The sequence below is a fragment of the Myodes glareolus genome, chromosome 5, assembly GCF_982192425.1.
Source record: "Myodes glareolus chromosome 5, mMyoGla1.1, whole genome shotgun sequence".
NCBI classification, from domain to species: Eukaryota; Metazoa; Chordata; class Mammalia; order Rodentia; family Cricetidae; genus Myodes; species Myodes glareolus.
The window spans coordinates 84,207,056-84,233,727 of NC_142030.1; the positions used below are offsets into that span (position 1 = coordinate 84,207,056).

At 37.5% G+C, this 26,672-nt stretch overlaps 1 protein-coding gene across 2 annotated transcripts in view; it reads left to right on the forward strand.

Moving 5' to 3' along the window:
* The window catches only part of LOC148122125 (complement factor H-like), an 82,943-nt gene that overhangs the window by 31,022 nt on the left and 25,249 nt on the right, over nt 1-26,672 (forward strand). The window contains exons 2-5 of one of the 2 annotated variants that reach the window (XM_087906449.1): nt 2,917-3,087; nt 4,850-5,023; nt 10,934-11,128; nt 11,508-11,684. In XM_087906449.1, the coding sequence (XP_087762575.1) occupies nt 2,917-3,087; nt 4,850-5,023; nt 10,934-11,128; nt 11,508-11,684 (717 nt within the window). The remainder of the gene's footprint in view (nt 1-2,916; nt 3,088-4,849; nt 5,024-10,933; nt 11,129-11,507; nt 11,685-26,672) is intronic. The other variant, XM_087906450.1, reaches the window with a different exon arrangement.

The following is a 26,672-nucleotide window of genomic DNA, read 5'->3' on the forward strand; positions in this document are numbered from 1 at the left end:
CATCATCTAAAGCCTGCCCCAGATACAAAGCTGGAGCACAATGCACAGTGATCTGAGGCTTTTCTCAGAAGCTCATCTGACCCAAAAGTATTTACAGCGGTCATTAGTGCTTCTGTATGCAAGGGGAAAGAGAGGCCTAGTCAATGTGTTCAATTTCAAGGACTTCCTGAAGCATTTAAATTGTTTACTTCCCGAGGTTAATGAACTTGCTTGGAAAATAGGATGGTTTTCTTCCTGTTAGAACAATGGTTCTCAACCTGTGGGTCATAACCTGTTTGGGAGTCAAATGGCCCTTTCACAGCAGTCACAAGACCACCTGCATATCAGATATTAACATGAAAATTTAAGAGTCACAAATTATTGTTATGAAGTAGCAAAACTAATAATTTTACTGTTGGAGGTCACCATAAGGTCAAGAACTGTGATAAAAAGTTGCAACATTAGGATGGTTGAGCAGCACTACTGTAGGAGCTTCTCTCCTAGGCAGAATGTTTTCTCTTAGAGGAAGTTGCTAACAGTTGAACAGAGGAGAGCAGTCAGTAAGAGAATGAGCATAGGCCAGAACAGTTACTGTTTACAGGGGTCTTAAATAACTCAGCTTGATTTGGAAAAGAATGAAATATTTCAAAGTGACCATTTGAAAGTTTATTTGGTTACAAACTAGAAAAAAAATAAATAAAAACATTGGAGGACAGGTTTTGTGAGACCAGTTGCCAGTACCTCAGAGTCAGAGTGGTATATATTAAAGGAAGTGTGTTTCAAATGGTGGCGATGATGTCTCTAGGCTTCTTTCTTTGGTTTTTTTTAAAAAAAGTCGTATGCATGGTGAAGACAGCAAAGCAGAAGCCTGTGACTTTTCAAAGATCAAATGGAAAGTGACTTTAATTGATTTCCTCGAAAAACATGGTCTTGAAAATTACTGTCAATAATCAGAAGATGTGTTATTTTCTATACTATTCAATAAAAATATCAACCTGCAAGCCTATGTCTGTTTTCATTTTCACAAAAATCTGAGAACTATTATAGACTGCCATTTATTTCATTAGGGCTAATTTACCATAATTTAAAAATAATTAAATACACTTTTAATTTTCAAAAATTAATGTTTGAAACAGCAGATACATGATTAGGAACGCTATCAGGTCAAAGCAATTGTTGTGTGGTTACCTGGTTTGACTGATTGACCTAATAGGAAAAAAAACACTATCCTTGTGAAAATTTGACTTGCCCAGCAGAGTTCATTTCACAGGAAACATGATACAATTATTCTCTTGCATTTAGAAATCTCCTGCACAGCACCAGAAGTTAAAAATGGAAAAGCTCTATCTACAAAAACAGTTTTTTTTTGTATTGCATTCCATTTTATTTTATATGTGACTGTTTTGCTATTTTTCATATAGTGAATTATACATCCAATAGGAAAAGAATACTGGAACATGTAGTTCAGATTATGCACAGGGGATTATGTTTCAAATAAACCTTCCTAGGTTGTCTACTTTTTATATTCCCATAGTCCCCAGCACCTTAAGCCAATAGGTATGTTCTGTACTCTTCAAATAGATTACTCTAATATGTTATTTTGTACCTGATTCCCTGTTATAATAAACTTCAGAACCTATACATTATGTGAACAATTAAGTACAAAAGACTATTTTTAAACATGAAGACAATACCAATTACAATTCTCAGGATAAACATGCATTATTATAGTAATAATATTTTAACAATAACTCACTGGTACTTACTATAATAAGCTCATAAACTATTTTTTTTCTTTTTTCTTTCTTTTTTTTTTCCGTTAGACTTGTTTATTCAAGTATCCGAAAACACTCTTTCCACTTCCTCCCCTCCTCCCAATACCCTACCGCTCCCCCCACTCCCCCCACTCTCTCTCCTTCTCCCTCACCATTTCCCAGAGCAGTCAGGGTTTCCTGCTCTGTGGGAAATCCAAGTTCCTTCCCCCTCCCTCCAGGTCCAGGAAGGTGAGCATCCAAACAGGCCAGGGTCCCAAAAAAGCCAGTCCATGCAGACGAAACAAGACCCAGTACCATTGTCAATGGCTTCTCAGTCTTCATTTGGACATTGGGGGCTCAGTCAGCCCCCATGTCAACCACATTCAGAGAGTCTGGTTTGATCTCATGCTCATTCAGTCCTAGTCCAGCTAGCCCTGGTGAGCTCTCATTCGATCAGTCCCCTTGTATCAGTGGGTGAACGCACCCTTCGTGGTCCTGACTTTCAGTGCTCCAATGTGGGTCTCCGTCTCTATCTCCATCCATCGTCAGATGAAGGCCCCTCTGATTTTGCTTTCCTTGCTCACGATCACCCTCCCTCTGCTTCTCATTTGGGCCTAGGGAGTTAAGTCCAGTGTTCCAATATGTGTCTCTGTCTCTATCTCCATCCATTGCCATAAGAAGGTTCTGTGGTGATATGCAAAATATTCATCAGTATGGTTATGGGCCAAGACCAGATCAGGCACCCTCTCCTCTGCTGCCCAGAGTACAATCTGGGGACCTCTCCTTGGTCCTGGGAACCCCTCCAGAATCAAGTCTCTTGCATACCCTAAAATGGCTCCCTTAGTTGAGATATAAACTTCCCTGCTCCCATAACCATCCTTCCTCCCTCCCCCCTCCCATTCCCCCAATCCATCCCCTATGCTCCCTCTCTCCCCTCTCCCTAACCATCTCCCTGTCCTTCCACGCCCCCATCCCACATGCACCCAAGTTTGCCTGGCAATCTTGCCTACTTCTAATATCCAGGAGGATAACTATATAATTTTCTTCATGTTCACCTTCTTATTCAGCTTCTCTAGGATCACAAATTATATACTCAAAGACCTTTAACTATGGCTAGACCACTTATGAGTGAGTACATACCATATTCACAGGAAACATGATACAATTATTCTCTTGCATTTAGAAATCTCCTGCACAGCACCAGAAGTTAAAAATGGAAAAGCTCTATCTACAAAAACAGTTTACAAGGAGAATGAAAGGTATCAGTATCATTGTCAGCAAGGTTTTGTGTATGAAGAAAGAGGAGATGCCGTCTGCACAGCTTCTGGATGGAGTCCTCAGCCTTCTTGTAAAGGTGAAGTTACTGTTATTTTCTAAGTCTTTTAATATTTAAGAAGTTGTCCAATGAGTGGAAAAGAATGAGGGCTGTAGTCAGGCTTTTCTTTGGACTGCCAACTCTCCTCTCCCTCTTATATAAAAAATGACATGACGACTTATTATTAATTATGAAAGCTTGGTCTAAGTTTAGGCTTGTCCCATTAGCTCTTATAACTTGAATTAACCCATTTCTATTCATCTACATGTGGCCATGTGATTCACAGCTTTTCTCTCTCCTCCTGCATGTTCTCTTTACCTCAGCTGACAACTTCTGCTTTCTTACTCTCAAACTCCTCTCTGTCCCAGGAAGTCCCACCTAATCTCTTCCTGCCATTCATCTCTTTATTAAACCAATCACAGTAGCACGGCTTCACACAGTGTAAAGAAATATTCCACAACAGATAGTCACACAGACCAATGTTTAGCTGATGGCATTGAGCCCAACCATTTATTTTCATGGTGTTTGTGATTTCTTATCAGAGAAGTAGTATTTGCAGTAGTACCCTAGCATTAAACCTCTTCCATGAATTTAATTCCAGGTGTCCTCCTAAATAAATCATTTATCCACTAAAGCATCAAAATACAACCCATAAAGTGTTATTTTATATTAAGTCTTTGTCTCATACTTAAGAAAAGCTTTTCAAAAAAATCATCCCAGCCTTAAATGAATTAAGTGCAGGATACAGAGAATTTAAGTCTCTTACATGTTATTTAGTGTGACAGGACTACTGCATTGAAAACTAAGGCTTTTATGTTTCTCCTGACCACTTAGTCACTTGACTAAAATCTCTTCCTTGGCATTCATTTGTTTTTAAGCTGAGAAATATGTGTGGTTCCCCAAGTGTGCTTCTGCACTTCCTAAGCTTGCTTTTTTTTTGAAAGAGAGAAAGAGAGAAGGGGGAGTGAGAGAGTGAGGAGAGACCCTACATTTAATTTTCCTTTTAAACACTTCTCAAACACAATTACAAGTCAAATGTTAAAAGTTTAAGTCTGTGGGCTTTTTTTAAAAATTTATTTATTTATTAAAAATTTCCATCTCCTGTCTTCATGAGAAGTTAGTCTGATATTATTTGTAATCTGTATAATTATGGTAACATTTTCACTTCAGTTTTTAATCATAATAAAGTACACATGACACAAAATGTATCATTTTACAGCCTTTTGAGACAAGGTCTGGGTATGTTACCTTGGTTGGCCTGACAGTCACTGTAACCTGCTTGTCTTCCTACCTCAACTCCCAGGTGTGAGCTTCCACACCCAGACCTTTTTATATTGTGGTGCTCAGTATCATTAAATGCATTCATATCATCAAAAAAATTTCCATCTCCTCCCCCCTCCTATTTCCCTCACACTACCCCCACATCCTCTCCCCCTCCCTCTCCAGTCCTAAGAGAAGTCAGGGTGTCCTGCCCTGTGGGAAGTCCAAGGCTCTCCCCTCTCCATCCAGGTCTAGGAAGGTGTGCCAGTTTATGAAGTTACTGCCAGTTATGGAATCATGAAGCACTATATGTGATGGTTTCAATAGAGAATAATTACTATCAGAGAGGCACAGATACATCAGGAGGAGAGAGAGGAAGTCATACTGATATTTGAAGCATATGCAGATATGCTCATTTCAATGTCATTTTTACATTTATCAGTGCAAGTAAATTGTATCTGCCATTTAATGTTCCTATTATTAAGTTTTATGAGAATTGAGAATTAAAGATTCCTCATAATTTATATATGTTTCATTTCAGAAATGACATGCAAAATGCCTTCTATTACAAATGGTGACTACACACCTAAAAGGATTAAACACAGAGCTGGTGATCAAATCAGCTACACATGTAATAATGGCTTTCATCCTTTAACCTGGGAAACCGTTGTAACGTGTACAAATACTGGCTGGGTCCCTGCTCCAAGATGTGGCTGTAAGTTTATGCACACCTTTAATCCCCATAATTCTGAAATTATTTTTCTAAACATGGACAAATGAAGATAAGTAGTAAATGTTTGACTTTTTTGTCTGTGTCCAACCTTTTAAAAGTAAGTAATATTTTAAATGACACTATATTTTTCCTTTTGAAATATTTTTTCCTTTTCTCAAACAATATATTATGATAACTCCTCTCCCTCCACTCATCCTAATTCTTCCCTAACTTCCCTCACTACCAGATCCACTCCCTTTCTGTCTCTCGCTAGAAAAGAAATGGCTTCCAAGAGATAACAACCGAACATATTAAATTATAGTTGAGAAGAAGCAAAAACTATCGTGTCAAAGTTGGAAATCGCAGCCCCAAAGGGAAAAAAAAAAAAGAGTTCCAAGAGCATGCACAAGAGTAAAAGACTCATTTGTTGTCACAGTCAGGACTCCCATAAAAAACTGAAAGCTAATAACTATAATATATACACAGAGGACCTGTTGTAGACCTACCTAGGCCCTGTGCCGCTAATTCAGTGTCTGTGAGCTCATATGAGCCTTGCTTATATGACAGAGAAGGCCTTGTTCTCCTCGTGTCCTTCATCCCTTCTGGGTCTTATACTCTTTCCACCTGTGTTAGTCCCTGGGCTCAGTGGGGAAGGTTTGGTGGAGAGCTCAAATTTAGACTCTCCATCTAATATTTGGCTGTGAGTCTCTGCATCTGTTCCCATTTGTTGACAGATCAAGATTCTCTGATGATGACTGAATAAGGTCTACAAGTATAGCAGATTCCACTAGATATGTTCTTTCTTCCTTCCTTTCTTCCTTCCTTTTGTCCGTCTTTCCTTCCTTCCTTCCTTTCTACCTTTCTTCCTTTTTTCCTTCCTTCCTTCCTTCTTTCCTTCTTTCCTTCCTTTATTTCACAAAAATTGTGTTTATTTCTTTAATGGTTACAAACATATTTAAACTGTTTATTTTATTTGATTTAACTTTGGTAAAGAGGTACCTATTGTGAAAATTACCCATTTCTTTGAGATTTTCCAATTTTGTAGAGTTCAGATTTTTTTATGTGTCTATATGATTCTATGGATTTTCTTGGTGTCTATTGTTATTATCCCCTTTTCATTTCTGATTTTTGTTAATTTGGATATTCTCTGTGTGACTTTTAGTTAGTTTGGAGAAAGGTTTTCCTATCTTACTGATTTTTTCAGAGAACCAACTCCTTTTTTGGTTGATTCTTGGTTATGTCCTCTTTGTTTTCATTTTATTGAATTTAACCCTCAGTTTGATTATTATTTTTTTTTTGCTGTTTACTCCTCTTGAGTGTTCTTATTTCTTTTCATTCTGTAGCTTTCAGGTGTGCTGTTAAGTTGCTAGTATGAAATCTCTCAATTTTTTCTAGGCACTTACTGTTATATACTCTTCCTTTGCATTGCTGTCATTGTATCCCATAAACTTAGGGATGCTCTGTATTCATTTTTATGGAATTCTAGGAAGTCTTTATTTTCTTTATTTCTGCCATGAACCAGTAACCATTCAATGCAGAGTTGTTCTGTTTCCATGAGTCTATAAGCTTTCTGTTGTTTCTGCTGTTTTTATATTCAGCTTCAATCCATCATAGAGTGCATATAGTTATTTCAGTTTGCTTGTATATATTGGGTCTTGCTTTGGTTCTGAGTATGTGGCCAATTTTGGAGAAAGTTCCATGAGTAGTTGAGAAGAAGTTACCTGTGGCGCGCCCCCTGACCAGCAGGGGAAGAAAGACCACCGACACGAGGATTCTTCTCTGATCACACTTTTAATGAAGACTGCTTGGTTGAGGGAGAGCTGGAAGTGAGGGGCCCCGAGCTGGGAGGAGTGGCGGCTTATATGCAGGTTGAAAAGATGTTCCCCCCTAACAGGACACTAGTCAGGCTAGGATTGGTGCAAAGCTGTTGCTAGGCAAACTAAGGCAAGACTCTCGCCAGAAATAGAATTGCTTATCTTGTTTACCACGCTTCTCAGCGCCATCTTGTAATGGCGGATCTCAAACACGTGTGGATCCCCACAGTTACCCTCTGGGAGAAATATTATGGAAGTATGTAAGATATATTTGATTTATAATGCCTGCTATGTCCGTTATTCTCTGTTCAGGTTTTGTCTGCATGACCTGTCCTTTGGTGAAAATGGAGTATGGAAGCCCTCTATTTTCTCTGTGTGACAGTCATTATGTGATTTCAGCTGTAGTAGTTCTCCTTTTACAAAAGTGAGTGTGCTTGTGTTTGGGACATAAATATCAAGAATTGAAATGTCATCAAAATTTTCCTTTGATGTCTATGTAGTGTACTTCTCCATTCCTTTTGATTTATTTTGGTTTGAAATCTATGTTGGTAAGATATTAAAATGGCCACACCAGCTTGTCTCTTAGGAACAATTGTTTGGAATATATTTCTCCTAGTTATGACCATTGATATTGATGTGTGTTTTTAGCATGAAACAAAAGAATGGGTCCTGATTTTGAGTCTATTTTCTTCATCTGTGGCTTTTGAGGAGAGGGGATTGAGTCCATTGATATTGAAAGTATCAATTACCAATGACTGTTAATTTCTCTTATTTTGTTGTCATTGTTAATGGTCTCTTTCTCTTTGAGTGTAGGGGTGTGTGTGTGTGTGTGTGTGTGTGTGTGTGTGTTTGTGTGTGCGCACGCACACACGCTCCCCTTCTTTTGGCTTTGCTGGTTTGAGATTATTAATTTCCTCTGTTTTCATGAGTATAGCTAATGTCATGGGTTGGAGTTCTTCTTTTAGCACCTTCTGTAGGTCTGGTTTCCTTGGTAGATAATGTTTCAATTTATTTTTATCATGGAATATCTTAGTTTCTCCAACTGTGGTGATTGAAAATATTGTTGGTAATAGTAATCTGAACTGGTGCCTGTGGTTTCTTAGAGACTGCTGCACATATATGAAAGCCCTTCAGATATTTAGAGTTTCTATTGAGAAGTCAGGGTATTAAGGGTATTTCTAATAGATCTACCTTTATATATTCCTTGGTCTTTTTCCCTTGTGCCTTTTTTTTTATTCTTTATTTGTTCTGTACATTTAGTGTTTTGATTATAATGAGGCAAGAGGACTTTCTCTTCTGGTCCAGTCATTTGGTGTTCTGTGTGCTTCTTGTACATTTATAAGCACCTTGTCTTTTGGTCAGAAACTTTTTCTTCTTTGATTTCGATGAAAATATTTTCTGGGCCTTTGAGGTGAGATTTTTCTCCTTCTTCTGTTATTTTTAGATTTCGTCTTTTTACAATGTCTCAGATTTCTTGCATGTTTTGTGTTAGGAGTTTTTTTAGATGTAACATTTTCTTTGACTGATGTTTCCATTTCTTCTTTCCTACCTTCAACACCTGAAAGTCTCCTTTGCATCTCTTATATTCTGGTAGTGAAGCTTTCCTCCACAGTTCCTTTTCAAATTCCTAAATTTTTCATTTCCAGGATTCCCTTCATTTGTGTTTTATTTTCTTAATTCTATTTCCATTTTCAGTTCCTGAGCAGTTTTGTTTTTTTGCTTCCACTGTTTGTGTTTTCTTGGATCCCTTAAGGTATGTAGTCATTTCCTCCAATTGTTTGTGTTTCCCTGGATTTATTTGAGGGATTTTTCATTTCTTCCTTAAGGACCTCTATTATCTTCATACAGGTGATTTTAAGCTCAGTTTCTTGTGTTTCAGCTATGTTGGAATATTCAAGGCCTCACATGATAAGATAACCCCACTCTAGTGGAGACTTATTGCCCTGCCTATTAATTGTATTTCTATGCTTGCATCTATGCATCTGGTTTTAGGATGATTATAAGTTAGGTTCTGATTTCTGTATTTGTCTTTGCTGCATGGGTGGTTTGTTCCTTGGTTTCTGTTTACTCAAAGGAGTTTTGGAGAGTGTGATGGCTGTGTTCTGCTGATTACCCTGGCCTGCTCAGCTGGTATGTTCACAGGGAACTTGGCTTAGCAGGGCTTAGGGGGCTGGGACAAAGCAAAGTGTGTGGAAAGGAGGAGAGAAGGGGAAGATCTGTGGGATCTACAGGAGATGGAGCTGAGGGATAATATAGAAATCTGCCACAGGTGTTCTGCTACAGAGTTGGACTTGAGCCTGGGGGATTGGATCTGTGGGGAAAGAGAGAAAAGATGAAGTCTTTAGGCAGCCTTCCTGGTTGTCTGGCAAGCAAGGCCTGTGGTATAGCAGAGGGTACCAACTGGAATGTGAACTGAGAATAAGCAATAAGTAGGGAGAAGGAGGTTAGAAGTGGATAGTCTGTGAGAGCCACAGGAGATGTAGGCAGAGGGGAAGAAAGGCTGCAGCTGATGTTCTGTCTCAATGCAGAGGACACTGAAGAGTTGGTTTGTAGATAAGGAGGAATGGTGAAGGTCTTCAGTTAGCTTACTGGTCTCCCTGTCTTCCTCAACTGGTGTGTTTCCAGTGAGTTCTTATTGGTATTGGAGGCTGGGATACTGGGATGAGTTTGGGGAAGGAAAATTAGGGAGAGAAGAGCATAGTGATCTAGTGGGGATTGATGGGGTCAGAGAAGAAAGGGAGATAGTAGCATTTCTCCTTCTAGAGAGCTGGGGAAAAGACTAGAGGATTGAATCTCAGGAACAGGATAGGCTTGGGTCTGCCTTCAAGTCTACTTTTTGCCCTGGCAGGAACACTTGGGTCAGAAGGGTGTGCCTCTTGGGGAGGAGACAGGGACAAAGCAATGAGTAAGAGGAGGGAAATTAGAAGAGGAACTCTGTGGGTTCTACAGGGAATGGAAGCAGGGGGGGGAAAGGTTGCTACAGGTGTCCTCCTTCTAGCTGGGAATGAGAGTAGTAGGTTTGTAATTAGGGAACAGAGAGAAAAGAAGATCTGTAGGCAGTGGGCCTGGTTTTTCTTTTAAGTAACATTTAAGTTTTAAGTAATATTAATATTTAAGATTTTAGGTAATATTAAAAACAAATTTTAGAAAAATTAAGTTCATAATTCACTGCTAATCAAATTTATGTATATATGCATATGTACATTTTTCAAATTAAGAATCATGTTCAAAGACTTTTTAAATTGTTGGGAAAGAATGACATAAGATTTAATTTTAGGTATTTATTTGCACTGTAGCAATATCAATCAAAAATATTTGCTTCATAGCAAAATTTTGTTGGCTTCCCATTATATGTGTCATATTTGAAGACGATTGGCTACTAGTCTGTATTACTGTGGTGCTCTCAGAGACTGTCATGGCTTTCAGTCATCAGGAGCTTTGGTTGGACTATATGTCCTATGTCCAACAAGTCACACTCACAAGGCTTTGGCAAGAGGCCTCAGTTTCTTACAGATAATTCTTTGCATAGATTGCTTGATGAAACCTATCTTTTTCTAGATTTACTGTTTAAAGAGCCAGTGGGGGTCCAGAACCCATCTATGATTTACTCACAGTTGTGTTGGACATGGTAGTTCTTTACATTCTGAGTCCAACTCACATGAGAATAGGGAAATTATGCAACCTTCGCTGGAGATGGTTGCTTTGAAGGATTTCAATGGCTTCAAAACACACAGACAGCACAGTGTCACTTAAGTCAAGACAGTTTATTTTGGGCGTGCGTCTTCCATTCTGTTCAGGTTTGGCCTATCTGTATCCATATTCACATTAGATTTCAGGTCTGATAAAAGTTATAAATAGGCTGTTATTACACTGGATATTAATAAATATTCCTGACCCACTTCTCTGGTGACATGCCAGGCATAACCTGAAATCATGAGGAAAGACCTCCTCACATTCCTCAGCAGTCTGGATCCTATTCATCTCCTTCTCCGAACACTCTCTAGACTTGCAGTTATTGTAATTAATAGAAACTAATTCACTGATCAAGTGGTTTATCTCTGATATGAGTGTTTTTCTGTCTTTCTGTTTTTATTGCAAGTTCCACCTTGTGGTTTTCCACAAATCAAAAATGGATATCTATCTGGTACATATGCACACCAGTCCTACTTCCCATTACCGACAGGAAAATATGTTTATTACTACTGCAACAGCGGATTTATGACTCCTTCAGGGAGAAACGGGAACTACATTTACTGCACTGTACAAGGGTGGGAGCCTGCACCTTCATGCCGCAGTAAGTCAATGTCTGTATTAAATCATGTTTAACTATCAGAGACTAGAAAGACAACACCTACATAATTACAGTTAAGTCTCTCATGACAAAAACAAGAAACAGAGGAATCTGTGAGCATAAAGACTAGTTCCTGTTCTTCATTAGCAGATCTTCATGGATTGGACATAAAAAATAGAGAATATGAGAAAACCTTTTTTGCTTTCAGATTTCATTCATAAAAACTAAGATAAATGTTACTTTTTGATACATTTGGTTTTGGTTTTATTTTTGAATGCCATACATGTTTATTTACTGATTGTAAAGATAAACTTTAATTTTAAAAAATAAATGAGTGTTTTTTGTTTTAATTTAACATTTATGCTAAATTTGTGGTCCTTAGAGATATGTTACACCAGTTCAGTAGAGAATGGGAAATTTATACAACAGGAAAGATCCTACAGACAGGACGAGTCTGTAAAAATCCAGTGTTACCATGGCTACAGTCTTCCTAATGGCCAAGACACGGTTACATGTACAGAGAATGGCTGGTCTCCTCAACCCAGATGCATTCGTGTCAGTAAGTAATTGGCTCTGAGATCACATATTGCTCTTGACTCCCTATGCCATCTATATTAACTGTGTCAAAATGTTTCTTTTCAAGTGTGTGTAAGTGAATACTAAGGATTCCTGATAAGTATATATCAAAGCAAACACAACTACATACATTAAAACCAAATACTCAGTAAACTTTTGTTGACTTTATAGTACTCTTAACTTTGAAATTACTTTGTCATTTAGCTAAAAACAATTACAAAATATAGCTTAAAATTAAACAAATATGATAATAGCCACACACATAGTTCATATATTCAAGTATTAACTTGCAATTTTAAAGTAATGATAATTGTCTCTGAATCCTTTGTGATGTTGAAGGGAATTCTGAGGTATTATATATTGTCTAGTTTTCATGTTTTCTCCTATTTCTGGGCTAATATGTTTGTACTGATGGTTACTTCATGTGATATGTTCTTGTAAGTGACTGTGTGGTGTCATACATTATTTTTAAAATGAATGTCTGTAAAATGATAATCATAATAATGTGGATTTGAATTCCTTTCATTATCATTTTGGTTTTAAAAATATAATTCTAAATCAATTTGCAGCCAACAATTTTCAAATGCATTTTTAAGTCAATGCACTTGTAATTACTTTGCTGCAATATTAAGGATTCTAAAAATCAGTCTGAGTTGCATTATTCTTTAATTTAATATAGATTCCCAAGTTCTTTTAAATAACCTTGGTTAGATTTGAATGACATTATCTTGAATTTTCATAACAATTCTGAAATAATTATATAAACACATTGAGACTTCTTATTTATAAATGCAATGTATACTTAAAAGTTTAATCTTATTTTGAATGTTTGACAACTGCCTCCTATTGTACGATTTAGCTGAAGAATAAATTCGTTAGCATTATATTTTGATACTGTCCATTATGTATTTAATCTTTAAGAAATTTTATCATCTGTGATTTAAAATTTTATGTAATTAATATTAAAATTTGTACTGAGTTCTTATTTGGTAGCATTTCTACCATGCTGGTTTTGGTCATAGTTTAATCTTACAAATTTTTCTAGGGTCTTTGTTAAATGTGCTGATCTTTATTAATTTTCTGGTTTTTCACATTTCTGCATCTTTTCATTGTGAAAATATCCCATTTGGCTAAATTGCTTTAGCTTTTTTTTTCTCCAAATAAACATCTAAAAAAAACAACTGGCAGTTCTATGTCCACTTTCACAGGACTTATCTGTGAAAAATCATTTCTATTCAGGAATAGTTCAAATATGTTTAGAGTTCAGGTAAGTGAAATTGAGAAATGATTGTGCTTATATGAATACCACCCCATCAAGCTAGAACTAGTTTTAATCTAGTCAGGAATTTCTCATGTTCCCTTTGTCTTCAACTCCACCAACATAGGTAATAACTTTTCTTTTTGTTACTGCTGTATTGTGTTTCTATCACTTCATATCAAAATAATTTTGTATCATGTTTTCAAACAATTTCATAAATTTTCAGTAGAATATCTGTGTTATTTTTCTATGTTATGGCTTGTATAGTAACTGATTTTATTGTTGGGAGACAACTCTACATAGATACATAATAATTTAGCTGTTTGTACCATTTTAAAATCTTGACAACTTTTGAGCCACTTATGAAATTTAAAGATAAGTCATTGAATATAAATTTATAATGTATTTCTTAAATAAGTACTTTGACACGTGCATGATTCAGTCTGTAAGAATATGGCATGTGGATTTTCAGGATGTTTGGAACATTTTGCATCCATAACAACAATAAACAAGTTTTATTTGACTTGTTTCTCTCTAAATATCAGGAGAGTGAGATTTTATAATCTAAACATATCAGATTAGAAGTGTGTATATATATACTTTATCTTCCTAGTGAACTAAAAATAGCAATTACATAAGAATATTTCATTTTAATTGCAAGTTTTGTTTTATAATTTATTTTATAACCCTTTACATGTCTAGAATATGATCCTTTATTAAATTTGTTAAGATTTTCTTGTATGACATGACTCATCTTATAAGTTTCTAGTAGTAATTTTTAGTAACTTTAACACAATGAGACCCAAATTTGCGAATTACTTTTGCTTACATAGGACCATTTTTAAAATTTTAATTTTTTGAGAATTTCCTTTTTATAGGTCTTTTAAATTTCATAAAATGTTTTAGCATATTCACTTATCCCCAACTCTTCTCTGATATGTGTTCCTTCTACTACTCACCTAACTTGTGTCCTCTTTTCTTCTCAATACTTAATTATTATTTTATGGGTATGAGTTCTGTATCTGAATGTATGTCTGCAGGCCAGAAGAGGGCATCAGATTCCATTGCATGTGGTTGCTGAGAATTGAATTTAAGACCTCTGGAAGAGCAACCAGTGTTCTTAGCTGCTGAACCACCTCTCCAGCTCCTTTTGTTTTCTAAAACAATCCATGATGTACAATTTATGATGTTTCTTTTTCTTCTTCCTCCTCCTCCTACTTCTACTCTTCCTCCTCTACTCACTTCTTCTAACACACTAAGAACACTTTCTGCTGTTTCTATTTTCTTGCACGTGTGGTGTTACACTGGAGCGTGGCTGATTCATCTTGGGTATGCTCATAAAGAGAACTTATTCTCCCTTTGACAGCAGCTGCTAGGGGTGGGATCCTATGCCCATCACTTCCACCCTCCATGCAAGAACTCGTGATTGCTCTCACAACCATTTAGAATTCATATGTTCATCTTCCTTGCTGTGTCTGAAAAATGCTGCTTCCTGGTAGCCATGTACATTTTCTGAGTCTTCTGCTCTTCCTGTCATTTCTTCTTCAGCATTCTTTGAGACTTGACAGTAGAGAATGTGATAAAGATATCCCATTTAAGACTGAATATTACAGTTCCATTCTCGGCATATTGGTCACTTGTAGATATTTGTGTTAAATGAAATCAACTGCCAATAGAAGCTTCTCTGGTGAGAGTTAGGAATGTGTTAATTTATTGAAAAATTCATCTCTCATATGCAAGTACTGTATTTATATCATTTTATTGTCTCTCTTCTCCTACATACACCTCTCCTTTCCTCCCTTCTAAAATCATGACCTCATCTTTTTTTTTGACTATAATTGTTCACGCACACATACATACATGCACACACTCACACCCTACCGAGTCCTTTTAGGGATACTTGAATGTACATATATTTAGGCCTGGTCACTTGAGATGGGATAACTTATTAGGTGGAATCATTCCAAGAGAAAACTTATTTTCCTCTGCCAGAAGACATTAATTATCTATAACTCTTCATCTAGTGATTGAAATCCACATGCATTGGCATGTCCACTTCTCTTGTGCTGAACAACCTTATTTCTGAGATTTTGTGAGTGTAGTTTCCCTGTCATATATAAAAAGACACTATTTCATAGCAGACATCCTGGTTCTCTGACACTCACAATCTTTCTGTTTATTCTTCTATAATATATTTAGGTCTTAGGTGTATTGATTGTCTTGAAGATGAATTAACTGGGATTTTCAACTCACAGTCAGTTGTTCTCTGCATTTTGACCTATTGTGTTTTTCTTACTTAATCTCAATTTGCTATAAAAAAAGTAAAACTTCTTTGATAATGGGTGGGAGTGAGAGGGCTAGGGAGACAAACCAGTGTGGTAACAGGTTCCTAGTAGCCCTGCCAAAGTCCAGACCTTAGTTTCAGTTTACTGGAACTGGCTGGAGCTGAGCAAACAGCTCTCAAAAAAACCACAATTCAGGGACAACTAATCAACAAGCATCCCAGAACCATCTGCTTGCTAAAGATAGCTTTCCCTGCCCTGCTGTTAGAGTGTCCCTAACCATTAGAGCCACCTATCAATACTATACCAACCTATAAAAATACACCAATCAATCCCCAGACTAATTCCTCCTCCTTGTAATTTTCCTAACTCCATTTAAAGGAGCCTGAAAGTTTCTCTCAGGGTTGCCATTTGTCACTTTGTCAGGTGGTCAGATGCCTACATGGTGATAATTTTTAATAACTGCTCTTGATGATTGCACATGTGACTGGTGTTTGATCTTTTATGGGACTTCTCATGAACCCTGTCAGGGCAGCATATATCTGTGTGTACAAGTATAAATATTTACAATGCCATTAGAAACAGTACTGGTTTGTGAAGAGGTAATAATAGGTTCTCCTCTAGGGTAGTTGTCTAGGTTTATTGCACTAGGTATGAATTCTTGCTTATTTATTGGGACTTAGACCAAATTATACAGTCATTGGTTACCACTGATATATAAATTCACTATTTCACAATTAAGAATGTCTTACTCGATCCATCCATGCCTGCAGATTTCAAGATGTCATTTTTTTCTGCTCGGTAGCACTCTGTTGTGTAAATTTACATTTTCTTTGTCCATTCTTCAGGTGAGGGGCATTTAGGTTGTTTCCAGGTTCTGAATATTGAAAATAATGCTGCTATACCCAGAACCAGAAAGACAAATATAATATGTACTCACTCATAAGTGGCTTTTATATACAAATAAAAGAAAAACCAGCCTACAGTTCACAACCACAGAGGACCTAGACAACAAAGAGGATTCTAAGAGAGAAATATGTGTATCTAATATTAATGGGGAGTAGAAAAAAAACAAGATCTCCTGAATATATTGGGAGCATGGGGGATCATGGGAGAGGGGAGGAAGGGATGGAACTGAAGAAAAATATTTACCTCAATAAAAACAATGTTTAAAAAGCAATGATATCTTTTTCTGCCAGTTATTGTTGTGGTTTTACAGGCTTTACAGCTGGAGAGGGCTTTACTTGCTTTTCTCCCTTTGCAGGATGGATTTGCTGGATCCTTTGTAGATGTATGTTATCTACAACTGTGACTTCCATATTAACACTTGCAGACTCTCTGAAACTAGCTTCTTCATATCCTGGAAATCTAAGCCTTTAGTGACATCTTAGGTCTCAGGGAACAAAGCTGAAAAACATCCTTTCTCTGCTCATCTGCCATCTGCATTTATTCTCTGAAAATGGTTCTTCAAAATGTTGTCCACTTTTTCTTTGTTGTTTGTTTTATTTGTACTGAATTTTGAGACTACTTAGTATACTGTGACTGTTAGCCTTCTGTAAGCTAGTGCTCTTCCCATATGTTTCCTCACTTTTTCAGCTCTGCTTACATTCTATAAGTCTTTCAAGAACAAATGTTTACTTTTCACGATTCTTGTTTCTATTAGTTCTTTGAGTATTCCACACAATATATTTTGACCATATTCAGCTTTCTCCCCAAACTCCGTCCATATCTGCCTCTTGTCCCCACCCACCCAATTTTTTTTCTTAAAGAAAGTCATATGTGTACTGTCCCTTAGCTATTCTGTGTGTGTTCATCCACTAGAGCATTCCCAACCCTCTCGCTCTGACAGAATGAACAGCTAGCGTCAGACAAAATGCCAGCATCAATAAGGTAGTAGACAAAATGTCTCACTACTAACGGTGGCTCCATTGTTCAATGATAGTAAGTTTTTGTTTTAATGCTCTTCAACAAACAAGAAAATTTCAATAATTGTTTCTTTTTTCTGTAAACCAAAATGTCATTGACTAAGTCAAAAGCAGATGTTTTTCTAGTTCATATTTTACTTTTAGGTAAATGATCAATATTTGTGTTAATTATATCAGCATGAGAAAAATGTTGAAGTTTATTACTTTGCATTTAAATGCCTAAACGTTACTGTTTTATTTGATAAATATTATCTTAAGCCTGTTTTGGGCCTGAGGCTCTTGGACGGGGTGGTGAGTGCAACAGGGCAAGAGTTCCTTTGTTTCACTGAGCCTACACACAGCAAGCTAGTCCTTTTTTCTGTAAGGTCCCTGGCCAGCAAGGGGCCCTGATCCTGTACCAGAAGATCCATCAGAGAGGTGAGTGTGTTTCTGACCTGCCAGCAGAATCCTTGGAAAGGGAACACAGACAACCCTCAAACCCCTAAACTTTCTGGTCATTCTGTAGGGGATTCTCTCCCCAGCTACTGCCTTTCTTTTCTTATCCCATCCCAGCTTGCTCCCAGGTACCCCTTTCCTTCTATAAGGTCATAAGATCCCCCAACTCAGCCTGTTTTGGGGCTGAGGCTCTGTGGACTGGGTGGTGAGTACAACCAGGCAGGAGTTTCTTTGTTTCACTATGCTTGCAAGCAGCAAGCTAGTCCTTGTGCCTGCCAGGTTCCTGGTCAGCAAGGGGCCCTGATCCTGTACCAGAAGATCCATCAGAGAGCATTTGAAGGAGGAGATTGGCAGGCACCAATGCAAGAATTCCTCTAACAATCTGAAAAACAACATGATAACACCAGAACCCGACGAAATTACAACAGGAAGACTTGAACACCCTAATCCAGAAGAAGTAGAAAAAATAGACATTATGAAAATGATAGAATCCCTTAAACAGGATGTGGAAAAAATCCCTTAATGAAATGGATGAGAAGAAAGACAAAAAATTTGAAGAAATGAATAAATCCCTAAAAGATACCCTAGGAAAACAAGAAAAAACAATCAAACAGATAATGGAAACAGTTCAAGGTTTGAAAACTGAAATGGAGGCAATGAAGAAAACACAAACCAAGGGCCAGCTGGATATGGAAAATCTAGGTAAATGAACAGAGATGACAGAGACAAACATAACCAACAGAATACAAGAGATAGAGGAAAGAATCTAGTATGCTGAAGACACTATAGAGAAAATAAACGTATTGATCAAAGAAATCAACAAATCCAACAAATTCTCATCACAAAACATCTAGGAAATCTGGGACATCATAAAAAGACCAAGCCTAATGATAATAGGGGTAGAAGAAGGAAAAGAATTACAGATCAAAGGCCCAGAAAATATAGTCAACAAAATTATAGAAGAAAACTTCCCCAACCTAAAGTAGGATATTCCTATGAAGATACAAGAAGCATACAGAACACTGAATAGACTGGATAGAAAAAAAAACCCTCATCATATAATAATCAAACCACAAAGCATAAAGAATAAAGAAAGAATATTAAGAGCTGCAAAGGAAAAAGGTCAAGTAACATATAAAGGTAAACCCATCAGACTTAAACCTGACTTCTATATGGAAACCATGAAAACCAGAAGGTCTTGGATAGATGTGCTGCAGAAACTAAGAGAGCATGGATGCAAGCCCAGACTCCAATACCCAGCCAAGCTTTCATTTACCATCAATGGAGAAAACAAAATAGTCCAGGATAAAACCAAATTTAAATAATACGTAGCCACAAATCCAGCCTTACAAAAAGTAATAGAAGGAAAATCACAAACCAAGGAATCCAACAATGCCCACATAAACTCAGACATCTAGCAACACTTCGCCAGCACAACTCAAAGAAGTGAAATACACAAACTCTACCACACAAAAAAAAAAACAATGGAGTTAACAACCACTGGTCATAAATATCACTTAATATCAATGGACTCAATTCATCTATAAAAAGGCACAGGCTAAGAGATTGGTTGCAAAAACAGGATTCAACATTGAACTGTTTACAAGAAATACACCTCAACCACAAAGACAGCTATCTACTCAGAGTAAAGGATCAGGAAAAGTTTTTTTCAATCAAACAGACCTAAAAAACAAGCAGGTATGGCTATACTAATTTCTAACAAAAACAACTTCAAACTAAAATCAATCAGAAGAGATGGAGATGGACACTTTATACTCATAACAGGAACAATTCATCTGGAGGAAGTTTCAATCCTGAATATCTATGCCGCTAATATAAAAGCACCCACTTATGTAAAAGAAACAGTACTAGAACTCGAGGCACACATCAAACCCCACACACTAATAGTAGGAGACTTCAACACTCTTCTCTCACAAATGAACAGCTCAATCAGACAGAAACCTAACAGAGAATTAGTGGAGGTAATGAATCAAATGGACAACAGACATCTATAGAACATTCCACCCAAATAGAAAAGAATATACCTTCTTCTCAGCATCTCATGGAACCTTCTCGAAAATTGACCACATACTCTGTAACAAGCAAACTTCCACAGATACAAAAAAAAATATTAGTAACCTCCTGTGTCTTCTCGGATCACCATAGAATAAAGTTAGAATTTAACAATAATTCTACCCCCAGAAAGCCTACAAATTCAAGGAAACTGAACAGTCAACTACTGAATCACCCCTGGGTCAGGGAAGAAATAAAGAAAGAAATTAAAGTCTTTCTTGAATTCAATGAAAATAAAGACACAACATACTCAAACCAATGGGACTCTATGAAAGCAGTGCCAAGAGGAAAGTTCATAGCTCTAAGTGCCCACATTAAAAAAAAAGGAGAAAGCTCACATTAGAGACTTAACAGAACAGCTGAAAGATTTAGAAAAAAAAAGAAGCAGACTCACCCAGAAGGAGTAGAAGACTGGAAATAATCAAGCTGAGGGCTGAAATTAACAAAACAGAAAGACAGAAAACAATCCAAAGAATCAGTGGAAAAAAAGAGCTGGTTTTTTGAGAAAGTCAACAAGATTGACAAACCTTTATCCAAATTAATCAAAAGGCAGAGAGAGAACATGAAAATTAACAAGATCAGAAATGAAAAGGGGGACATAACAACAGACATTGAGGAAATTCAGAGAATCATTAGGTCTTACTACAAAAGCTTATATGCCATAAAGCTGGAAAATGTAAAAAAAAATGGGCTTCTTTTTATATAAGTACCATTTATCAAAATTAAATCAAGACCAATTGAACAATTTAAATGGACCTATAAGTCGTGCGGAAATAGAAGCTGTCATTAAAAAACCTCCCAACCAAAAAAATCAGTATTTTATTAGAACTTCCAAGAAGAGCTGATACCTATACTCCTTAATATGTTTCACATAATAGAAACAGAGGAGTTATTGTCAAACTCTTTTTATAAAGCTACAGTCACCCTGATACCAAAACCACACAAAGAGCCAAACCGTAAAGAGAATTACAGAACAATCTCACTCATGAACATTGATGCAAAAATTCTCAATAAAATTTAGGCAAACAGAATCCAAGAACACATTTAAAAATTATCCATTATGATCAAGTAGGTTTCTTCTCTGAGATGCACGGCTGGTTCAACATACAAAAATCTATCAATGTAATCCATCATATAAATAAATTGAAAGAAAAAACATATGATAATTGAATTAGATGCAGAAAAGCATTTGACAAAATTCAACACCCCTTTATGAAAAAGGTTTTGGAGAGGTTAGGGATACAAGGATCATACCTAAATATAATAAAAGCAATATATAGCAAGGCAACAGCTAATATCAAATTAAATGGAGAGAAACTCAAAGTCATTCCACTAAAATCAGGTACAATACAAGACTGTCCACTCTCACCATATCTCTTCAACATAGTTCTTGAAGTTCTAGCAATAGCAATAAGACAACATAAAGAGATCAAGGGGATTCGAATTGGAAAGGAAGAAGTCAAACTTTCGTTATTTGAAGATGATATGATAGTATACATTAGTGACCGCAAAAACTCTACCTAAGAATTTCTACTGCTGATAAATACTTTCAGTGATGTGGCAGGTTACAAGGTTATCTCAAAAAAATCAGTAGCACTCCTATACACAAAGCATAGAGAAGCAGGGATAGAAATCAGAGAAACTTCACCATTTACTATAGCGACAAATAGCATAAAGTATCATGGGGTAACTCTAAACAAGGAAGTGAAAGATCTATTTGGGAAAAACTTTAAGGCATTGAAGAAAGAAATTGAAAAGGACACCAGAAAATGGAAGGATGTCCCATGCTCTTGGATGGGTTAGGATCAACATAGAAAAGTGCCAATTCTACCAAAGGCAATCTATAAATTCAATGCAATCCCCATTGAAACCCCAACAAAATTCTTCACAGACCTTGAGAGAACAATAATCAACTTTATATGAAAAAACAAAAAACCCAGGATAGTTAAAACAATCATATACAATAAAGAAACTTCTAGAAGCATTACCATCCCTGACTTCAGATTCTATTAGAGAGCTACAATAATGAAGACAGCTTGGTACTGGCATAAAAACAGAGAAGTCGACCTGTGGAATCTCATAGAAGACCCGGATATTAACCCACAAACCTATGAACATCTGATTTTCGACAAAGGAGCTAAAAGTATACAATGGAAAAAAGAAAGCATCATCAACAAATGGTGCTGACATAACTGGATGTCAACCTGTAAAAGAATAAAAGTGGATCCATATCTATTACCATGCACAAAACTCAAGTCCAAATGGATTAAAGACCTCAATATTCATCTAAACATACTGAACTTGATAGAAGAGAAAGTGGGAAGTAGTCTACAACACATGGGCACGGGAGAGCACTTTCTACAAATAACCTCAGTAACATAGGCAATAAGGGCAACATTGAATAAATGGGACCTCCTAAAACTGAGAAGCTTCTGTAAAGCAACGGACACTGCCATTAAGACATAAAGGCAACCTACTGTTTGGGAGAAGAGCTTCACCAACCCCGCATCAGACAAAGGTCTAATCTCTAAAATATATAAAGAACTCAAGAAACTAGACTTTAAAATGCTAATTAACCCAATTAAAAATGGGACTCTAACTGAACAGAGAATTCTCAACAGAAGAAGTTCAAATGGCCAAAAGACACTTAAGGTCATGCTCAACCTCTTTAGCGTTCAGGGAAATGCAAATCAAAACAACTTTGAGAGGCCATCTTACACCTATCTGAATGGCTAAAATCAAAAACACCAATGATAGCCTTTGCAGTAGAGGATGTGGAGTAAGGGGAACACTCATCCATTGCTGGTGGGAATGCAAACTTGTGCAACCACTTTGGAAATAAGTTTAGTGCTTTCCCGGGTTTTTCGGGGTCAACCTATCCCAGGATCCAGCAATACCACTCTTGGGAATATACCCAAGAGATGCCCAGTCATGCTAAAAAATCATTTGTTCATCTATGTTCATACAACATTATTTGTAATAGCCCGAACCTGGACACAACCTAGATGCCCCTCAATGGAGGAATGCATAAAGAAAACATGGAATATATTTGCATTAGAGTACTACTCAGCTGTAAAAAACAATGACATCTTCAATTTTGCTTGCAAATGGATGGAAATAGAAAACACTTTCCTGAGTGAGGTAACCCAGTCCCCAAAAGATGAATATGGTATGTACTCACTCATAAGTAGATTCTACCCATAAATAAAGGACGTTGAGCCTATAATTCGTGATCCTAGAGAAGCTAAATAAGAAGGTGAACCAAAAGAAAAACATATAGTTATCCTCCTGGATATTTGAAGTAGACAAGATTACCAGGCAAAAGTTGGGAGCACAGGGGTGGGTGTGGGGTGGGTGTAGGGAGATGTGGAAAGAGAAGGGAGAAGGGGAGGATTGGGGAGAGCTTGGGGGAATGGGATGGTAGGGATGGAGGAAGGGTGGATATGGAAGCAGGGAAGTAGATATCTTAATTAAGGGATCCATTTTAGGGTTGGTAAGAGACTTGACTCTAGAAGTGTTCCCAGCTGTCCAAGCAGATGTTCCCAGCTTGTTCCTTGGGCAGCTGAGGAGAGGGCGCCTGACCTGGCCTAATCCTATAGCCACACTGATGAATATCTTGCATATCACCATAGAGCCTTCATCTGGTGATGGATGGAGATAGAGACAGAGACCCACATTGGAGCACTGGACTTAGCTCCCAAAGTCCAAATGAGGAGTAGAAGGAGGGAGAACATGAGCAAAGAAGTCAGGATCGCGAGGGGTGCGCCCACCCACTTAGACTGTGGGGCTGATCTAATGGGAGCTCACCAAGGCCAGCTGGACTGGGACTGAAGGAGCATGTGATTAAACTGGACTCTCAGAACGTGGCTGACAATGAGGGCTGACTGAGAAGCCAAGGACAATGGCACTGGGCTTTGATTCTACCTCATGTACTGGCTTTGTGGGAACCTAGTCTGTTTTGGAAGCTCACCTTCCTAGACCTGGATGGAGAGGGGAGGACCTTGGACTTCCCACAGGGCTGAGAACCCTGATTGCTCTTTGGACTGGAGAGCGAGAGGAAGGAGGAGGGTGGGAGGAGGAGGGAAATGGGAGGAGGTGGAAATTTTTAATAAAACAATAAAAAAGATTATCTTCTATGAAATAGAAATTAATAATTGCTAAATATGCACTCATTCTATGTGTTGTTACTGACTCCCTGTTCTCTTCCACTGTATGTTTTTGTATATTTACCAGCATCAAAAATATCTTTAGTGACTACTGCATTATATAAGCCTTAATATCTTATAACATTAAACCTGCAATACCCTACTTTCTGAACAATTGAATTTAAAATAGTCAAACATTAAACAAAAGTTCTGGAGAAGCGTGATATTTCTATTAATTAACATATTTTGTAATGCTTACATTTGCTTTAAAATATCTGGATCATTGAACATTTTGAAGTATTGTTTCACACCTATGGTCCCTTGTCATGTGACTTTTAACATTATCTTGCTTATGAACATAAAAAGGTTTTCTGGAATGAAATTAGAGACAATTGATATAGCATAATTTAATTTTTATATTGATGACTACAATATACCAGTATATTTATTTAGACCTTCACTTTCCTCTAGGATTGTTCTGTTGTATACAGCAGAAAGGCCCTGTTTTATTTTGTAAATGTTTAGGTACATGTTTTTTATACCGAAGCAATTATATTAATCTTAAACATTTTTCTTGAGTGAGTTGTATAATCTGTGGTTTTTAAACTGCATTAATTTTTGTCTAATTAATTGACATGAATGTCCATAATATTCTGATTGGTATTTTAAAATAGGTTTAAGGAGGAGTTCTTCCCAGAGAGGTGAGTGGGTGCTCGCCTGGGCAGCCTGCCTGTCCGGGAACAGAGCACAGCCCCCCCCCTCAGCTTCTGCAGCGGGGTCTTCGGTGTTCCAAGGAACCCCTCCCTCCCCCCACTGCCGCGGGCCCTTTGCCTCCCGGGTCCTGGGAAGACCAGCTAGCCCTGTTGCACTGCTGAGGAGCACTTCCCAGAGAGCTGAGTGGGTGCTCGCCTGGGCAGCCTGCCTGTCCAGGAACAGAGCAAAGCCCTTCACCCCTCAGCTTCTGCGGCAGGGTCTTCGGTGTTCCAAGGGACCCCTCCACTCCCCCCACTGCTGCGGGCCCTTTGTCTTCTGGGTCCAGGGAAGACCAGCTAGCCCTGTTGCACTGCTGAGGAGCTCTTCCCAGAGAAGGCTGAGGAGCTCTATCCAGAGAGTGCTGTGAAGTCCTACCCAGAGAGTGTTGAGGAGTTCTATCCAGAAAGTGCTGAAGAGTTTCATCCAGAGTGGAGGAGATGGGCAGGCGCCAATGCAAGAATTCCTCCAACAACCTGAAAGGCAACATGACATCTCCAGAATCCAGGGAGCTCAAAACTAGAAGAATTGAACACCCTACTCCAGAAGAAATAGAAGAAATCGACTCTAAGCGCTTCTTTATGAAAATAATAGAGGAACTTAAACAGGAGGTGAAAATCTGCCGTAAAGAAATGGAAGATAAGTATAACAAAAAGATTGAGGAAATGAGTAAAGAATGGAAGAGAAATATACCAAAAAGTTTGAAGAAATGAGTAAATCCGTAAATGAAATTCTGGAAAACCAAGAAAAAACAATCAAACAGGTAATAGAAACAGTTCAAGATTTGAAAACTGAAATGGAGTCAATGAAGAAATCACAAACCTAGGGCCGGCTGGCTATGGAAAATATGGGTAAACGAACAGAGACTTCAGAAACAAGCATAACCAATAGAATACAAGAGATAGAAGAAAGAATCTCAGACTCTGAGGACACCATAGAGAAATTAAACACTCTGACCAAAGAAAACAGCAAATCCAACAAATTCTCATCACAAAACATTCAGGAACTGTGGGACACAATAAAAAAACCAAATCTAAGAATAATAGGAGTAGAAGAAGGAGAAAAATTGCATTTCAAAAGTCCAGAAAATATACTCAACAAAATTATAGAAGAAAACTTTCCCATCCTAAAGAACGATATTCCTATGAAGGTTCAAGAAGCATACAGAACACCGAATAGACTGGATCAGAAAAAAACATCCGCTCGTCATATAATAATCAAAACACAAAGCATTCAGACTAAAGAAAGGATATTGAGAGCTGCAAAGGAAAAAGGTCAAGTAACTTATAAAGGTAAACCTATCAGACTTACACCAGATTTCTCTATGGAAACCATGAAAGCCAGAAGGTCCTGGATAGAAGTACTGCAGAAACTAAGAGACCATGGATGCAAGCCCAGACTACTATACCCAGCCAAGCTATTGTTCACTATCAACGGAGAAAACAAAATATTCCAGGATAAAAACAAATTTAAACAATACGTAGCTACTAATCCAGCCTTACAGAGAATATTAGAAGGAAAATCACAACCCAAGGAATCCAACATTCCCAACACTGCCTACATTAACTCAGACATCTAGCGACCCTTCACAAGCACAACTCAAAGAAGGAAAACACATACACTCTACTACCCAAAAAAAAATGACCGGAGTCATCAATCACTGGTCATTTATATCACTTAATATCAATGGACTCAACTCACCTATAAAGAGGCACAGACTTAGAGATTGAATACGAAAACAGGATCCAACATTCTGCTGTTTACAAGAAACACACCTCAACCACAAAGACAGACACCTACTCAGAGTAAAGGGTTGGGAGAAGGTTTTCCAAGCAAATGGACCTAAGGAACAAGCGGGTGTGGTCATTCTAATATCTAACAAAATCGACTTCAAACTAAAATCAATCAGAAGAGATGGAGATGGACATTTCATACTCATAACAGGAACAATTTATCAGGAAGAAGTCTCAATCTTGAATATCTATGCCCCTAATATAAAGGCACCCACATATGTAAAAGAAACTCTTCTAGAACTCAAGGCAGTCATCAAACCACACACACTAATAGTAGGAGACTTCAACACTCCTCTCTCACCAATGGACA